This window comes from Pygoscelis adeliae, unplaced genomic scaffold (genome assembly GCF_000699105.1).
Source record: "Pygoscelis adeliae isolate BGI_AS28 unplaced genomic scaffold, ASM69910v1 Scaffold232, whole genome shotgun sequence".
NCBI classification, from domain to species: domain Eukaryota; kingdom Metazoa; phylum Chordata; class Aves; order Sphenisciformes; family Spheniscidae; genus Pygoscelis; species Pygoscelis adeliae.
This window is the reverse complement of record NW_008824473.1, coordinates 425189-431387: the sequence shown is the minus strand read 5'-3', so window position 1 is coordinate 431387 and position 6199 is coordinate 425189. Positions and strand designations below refer to the sequence as shown.

The following is a 6199-nucleotide window of genomic DNA, read 5'->3' as shown; positions in this document are numbered from 1 at the left end:
CTGATACAAGCCAGGATGCCATTGGCCTTCTTGGCTGCCTGGGCACACTGCCGGCTCATGTTTAGCCAGCTGCCAACCAACACCCCCAGGTCCTTTTCCACTGGGCAGCTTTCCAACCACTCTTCCCCGAGCCTGTAGCGTTGCATGGGGTTGAACAAAAGGAACTTCTAGATTGTCTCATATGGAAAATTTGGCAGAGAATTTTGATAATAAAGAGGGAGCACATGGAGTGCCCAAAGACCAGAAGTTGGACTCCTTGCCTGTTTTTCTGAATGACTGTGGAGGTGCAAAGCCATATATGATTTCCTATGGGTAAAGAGTCATTCTGAAAAAGCAGGTTTTTATTTGGGTAAAATTACCTGAGGGGAAAGCTGAGCAGTGGATCCCATGTTATGCAGAAGAGAAGGTGATATAAATCCATGCCAAGCTCCCTATTAAGACGATCTCTGTTGAAGTCAGATTTGTCTAGTGTGCAGTCCTATAGGCTGGTCTCTCTATGACATCTCTATCATTTTACCATTTTTTTAATCAGTTTATTCAATTCCGTAGCTCTTCACCAGCACAGAGCGGGAAAACAATATGACCTCCTATCCAAAGTATTTTTAAAAATATGAACCCTTCTATTCAGTCAGTTACTAAGGATGACATTTTAAAAAATATTTGATTTCCTCAATATATGCACAGGCCTACTTAATCAGAAATTCTGTCCATTTATCTGCTTATTCAAGTGTCTAAATGACTTTCACAGCCTATCCTGAAGCCCTACACACCTCAAGCAACTGTAGGTATTCTTTAGCAATATTTAACTGACAAGTTGAAACAGTATTTCTAAACACTTATATTGTTTGCATTTTTCCAGTGATTATGATGATATGCTAAAATACCTTGTTTTCCTTGAGTATGTATATTGGGATTAAGAAATCTATATAAATATATTATGCCAGCCACTCTAATCAATACAATATATTTTGTGGCTTTTTTTTTCCTAAATTTCCTGGACTCATCAGAATTCTGTCTAAACTATTGAACCTGCATACATACATAACTCCATAAGTAGCTTCTGAAAGCTAATTTTCTACTCTATTTTAGCTTCCAGGACCAAACATAGGAGCATATAGTATTTTCCATTTCTAACATAGTATTTGATTTTCAGTAAGAGTGGTTTACCAAGTAGATGTTTTCATCTGACTCTTAATGGTAAAGCATAATAAAGAAACCTGAAATAGAAATCAAATGTGTTTCTCTACAGCTGCACTTACAAACCTTATGCTTTTGCAAATTTTTGTGCAAGTATTTTGTAGTTTTCAGTCAATTATCTAAAAGTGATGTTTATCATAGTGAATGCTTAAATATCTTCGATCTTTCTCCAGACTTCTCCGTGTAATTCTTTGTTAGGGAATAAATACCGTTACTGACATCATCTCATCCGGTGAATCATCTCACTTAATCTGATGTCCTTTAATCTTCCTTGCACTTGCTGACATACTGGAGATTTCTAGTGTGCTATAGAAAGTAATGGAACTCAATATTTGCTTTAAACGTGCTTCTATATATTCCTGAGATGCCCTTTGTTTGTATTTTTATATAGCTTCATCATACACAACAAAGATACTTTCTTCAATAATGCTACAAGAAGTAGAATTGTACACCATATCTTACAAAGAGTGAAATATGAAGAAGGGAAAAACAAAATTGGTAAGTGCTGAGCAACATGCTTTTAAACGTGGGTGCTAAGTCCCACCAAAAGAAGAGGAGAAGTATGCCTGGGCTCGTAACAGACTCTTTTGCTTCCTTTTTAATCACCTCAGTTTTGAGCTGTTTACATCTCACCCACTGCTGTTGTAGGGGCTTTGTCTGGAAGACCTGATCATTCCCCTCTAATACCAGGCTGCTTTCACAGGCACGTATGTCACCACATGGGATTTATCACCTCTGCAAGGAAAAAGACTGACTTAAGCAAGAAATATGTACAAATTAAGAACCCTGGAGAAGCAGATAGACTCATGCAGAAAAGCTTTTACTCCTTCATAAAAATGTATTTGGAAGGATGGCAAGATTTGTGCTGCTGTACATCTCAGCCTGTAGGGCTTCTCCCTGATACCTATGCATTCCTAAGGGAGATGGAAGGTTCTGTATCTCTGCAGCTGCTGTAAGTCAAAAGGGAGTCCACCAGTTATGTCCTCAGTGCAAAGGATGCCATGCATAACTATGGCATCACTCTCAAATAGCGGGTGGAGTGGACCTTTGGAGCGGCACGTATGCGGATCCAGGAGAGCAGCAGTGACAGAGGAGGGCTGGAGTACAAAACAGTGGCCATCTTCCATCTTGTGATACAGAGCATGTACTGCTTGTGTACCACATAGAGACTGGGCCATCACAAACGGAGAGGCAATCCCCATAAAACACTGCAGCCTATTTCATCTCCCTGCTGTTTAAACCCTGTCCTTCCTCAAGAGGTAGAGAAACATCCCAGAACTTCACTTGTTTCTTCCTCAGCTCCTGGGATGAGGGCAGCAATAGGTCTGAGCAATGACAGTGAGCAGAGGGGAGAGAAAAAAGGGAAGAATTCATGCGGTGCATGCAGCCATTGCATCTAGCACACAAACTTGCAGTCCCTGCCTGCCTCAAGATCCCAAGCTCCCTCACATATCTACTTGTGTTATACCTACCATGAACACAACTTTGCATTGATCACTGGGCAGAGCAAAACCTGGCTCAGTTGTACAGGCTTTGCTTTTCTGCCAGATACTTTGGAAGAAAGCATATTCTGCCAAGCAGATACTAGTGCAGTCACTGAAAGTGCTATTTATGTTGAATTAATACTTCTCATTTCTGTGTTCTCTCATTCCCCTGTGAATTAGGAAACGAATCAGGATTCCTTGCCTCTTGGTCAATGGGGTTCAAATGCCTTCAGGTTGTTAGTGGTAGTATTTAGTTTTGCATTGCCTGATGTTGTTCAGCGCTATTTTGGTGACTTTCAGAATGAGAAGTGCCCACATCTCAGCAATCATTCATTATTTCTCTTGAGGTTCTCATTAAAGAGGGACAACGCCTGACTGAGTGGGATGTATGATTACTTTTTTGTGCCAAATAGCAATCCTTTTGGTTCCGGTTCAAGTATATTTTCTGGTCTTGTACTACTGCAGCCTGTCTTGTTTCTGTTCTATCTGTTAGTCCAGCAGCTTTCATAAGAAATAAACTGAACATATTTTAAAACCTTATTAGCATATGGAAATTAAGAATTTCAGTTGCTTTACTGGCCTGCAGTTCAAAAATGTAAAGATCTTCCCTGAAGGTTTCAGCTCCCAAGAAATACAGCCTTTCATCTAAATAGCTTCCTTAGACCATAATTTATGGGGTCAAACTTCAATCCTGGTGTGAGATCCCTGATTTCACTGAAGTTACGCTAAAGAGGAATTTAGCAAATGAATCTTTAAACCTCCAGCATAATAAATGATAGATTATGATTAATATTTGAACAAGTCTTTGCTTGTATTATATCTTAATTCATCAAAATCTATAAAAGATTAATTTTTCTACATATATCTTTTACTGTCAATGGGCTTCAAACTTCATTTAGCCAGCTTATTATGAAAATGTTTTGCTTTTTACTTAGCAGTTTTTCTGGTCCTATTGGTAAATAATTGGATACTTTTGATTCTTAGGTCTGAATCGATTGCTCAGTAATGGCTCCTATGAAGCTGCATTTCCTCTTCATGAGGTATTTTTCTCAGTTTTTTTTTCTTTTTGAACAGACATTTCCCACAAATGAATTCTTAATTGTGTAACCATTTATTCTCAATCTTATTAATGTTATTACTCTCTTTTGCTTTCTACGTCTGCCTCTGACAGCCCTCTCATTTAGTAATGCTTTTTTCTTGGAAAAAAAGTGCTTTTTTTCTTGCAAAAAGAGATGACTAAGGAGAGTTGTTCTGGATCTGGTCTGTAAAAAGTATTTGGGTTTGATAAATCAGTATGTTTTCAGAGGAGAAAAATACCATGGTGTGGTTTTCTCTTTGAGATTCTCCAGTTTATAGCCTTTGCCTTGAACACCATTTATCATAAATTTCTTAGGAAGAATAGTCTCAAATCTTACTGAAGTCAGAAGAAATTGTCCTTTTAATGTTATATTTAGCTTTTGGTGCACAAGTATGGAGTTTGCATAAATTGTGTGATCCATACTGCTAGCGAGAGAGATTTTCTTAGATATTCTGTTTTGCTGCTGTTGTTCATTAATGTTCAGATTTGTATTTTAGGGAAGTTACAGAAGTAAGAATTCAATAAGGACCCACGGGGCAGAAAACCACAGACACCTGCTCTATGAGTGCTGGGCTTCCTGGGGAGTGTGGTATAAATACCAACCACTGGACCTCGTGAGGTAAGACTTCCCTGCTTTTAGTATGTCACATTATAGGTGCTTTGAGCATAGGTTATCTCTCTTCTGACAAAACCATGAAAAGCTCAGTTAATTCATGTGATTTTTAAAAACTGATCCTGAGGTCATGGGAATCCATTTCATTCATGGTGCCGCTACATTCAAAGAAGTGTCTATAGAGGAATTGGAGGAGGAGCTGAAAGTGAAGGAAGTTTCCTTCTAGAGTTTCCTGACACCATAACTTCTAATGAAGAGTTTGCAGAATATTTAAGAGAGAAATCTGTGGAGGCTGGGTAGACTTGGTTGCATGTCTATCCACTGGAGGAGTTGTTCTTCCTCCTCAGAGCATGGCTTTGGTGAAAAACAGGCTCTCATCAACTAGGTCATCTTCATTTTTCCAAAAAGCAACCACAGAAGGAGCCCTGGGTGAAGTTTAGTGATGCTTACAAATTGCACGGAGCAGAGCTCACAGTCACTGAGTGTGCTACTGTGTTCAGCAGCCCTAGCAGTAGATGGGTGGAAGTCTCTCCTGTACCACCTCCCTTAAACTCAGCCCAGCCACATCACCACAGTCTGGATTTGTATTCATCTTGGAAGTACCCTGCAAAGAAGAAACACTGAGAAAGCTGAGACACGACTCCAAATTCTTATAGCCCTTTTAAATAATGTTTTCAAATAGGCTTGCATGTGCTAATAGAGGATTACGCATTTTTTATGCATATATAGAGAGCCAGAGCCTTTACTGTTCATGTTGGCAGAGCTATTATTGGGCATTAACGGGCTTTTTCTAGTTGAAGAGAGGAATATGAAGCTACAAGGGCCTATTAATAAAGTCTTCAGATGTATTGGGATCACTGAAGGTATTGATACATTGGCCATTGGGAAGGGTCATACAGAGCACGCAATTGGTCCAGCATATTAATTTCCCCTTTTATAAGTCCTGTAACTGATAGAAACCTTTGCTTTTATTGATTCTCAGAATTGTTTCCAGATAGAAAGATTTGCAGAGGGTGGCCGTGGAGACAGTGTTATTGATTAAAGCCATATAAAACCTATCCATTTCATAAAACAGGAGGTGTTCGATTTCCACGGAGAAAAAGTTCACAGAGAAATACCATTTAAAAATTTTACTGAGTCATGTAATTCTTAAAATGCTTTAGAAAACAAAGTAATGTATTTGTACCTCATAATTTAATCCTGAAAACTTCTTGCTTCTTTTTTAATATACTGGTCTGGACAGAAATATGGAATTTTTCTCAAATTACACTATGGAAATTACTGATTTACTGAGGAGTCAACAGTTATACTGAAGTTTATTATTTTTAATTTCCCAGTATACAATAAGACATTAATGTCACAGTATAAACAACTTATCTCTAGAATGTTTTTTAATCATTTCTCCATGGTGGTCAAGGCTACTGTTCTTCATCAACATTTCTTGTTTGTGAAAGTGCTGTTGAGCAAATATCTGGGTTTTGGTTTAATTTGGTTTATGAATATGGACCATCAGGCATCTGGAAGGTTTTTTAGTTATGAGAACAAATGGTAATAGAATGAGCAAGGTTAGACACATGATTGTTCTGGACCTTGATAGCAGCCATCTTGAGTAGCCTGGGTTTGATGTTTAAGATTTTCTAAGATGCTTTAGCTTTTTATCAGACAGTGACATCCACGGATTTTTCCACAGCTATTTTACAAAAGGAAAAAAGCAATCAAAATAGCAGATTCCCTAACTGAGGTCATGGGTGTCCTGTGGTGGTTCAGAGTAGGTGTTTACCCGAAGAGGAGGGGGACAGGGGGAAGCTGTGAGACTCCCTGAGCATT

At 38.7% G+C, this 6199-nt stretch overlaps 1 protein-coding gene across 1 annotated transcript in view; it reads left to right on the top strand.

Moving 5' to 3' along the window:
- The window catches only part of ANO4 (anoctamin 4), a 159340-nt gene that overhangs the window by 104356 nt on the left and 48785 nt on the right, over positions 1–6199 (top strand). The window contains exons 7-9 of the mRNA XM_009321339.1: positions 1589–1695; positions 3666–3721; positions 4257–4378. Of these exons, the coding sequence (XP_009319614.1) occupies positions 1589–1695; positions 3666–3721; positions 4257–4378 (285 nt within the window). The remainder of the gene's footprint in view (positions 1–1588; positions 1696–3665; positions 3722–4256; positions 4379–6199) is intronic.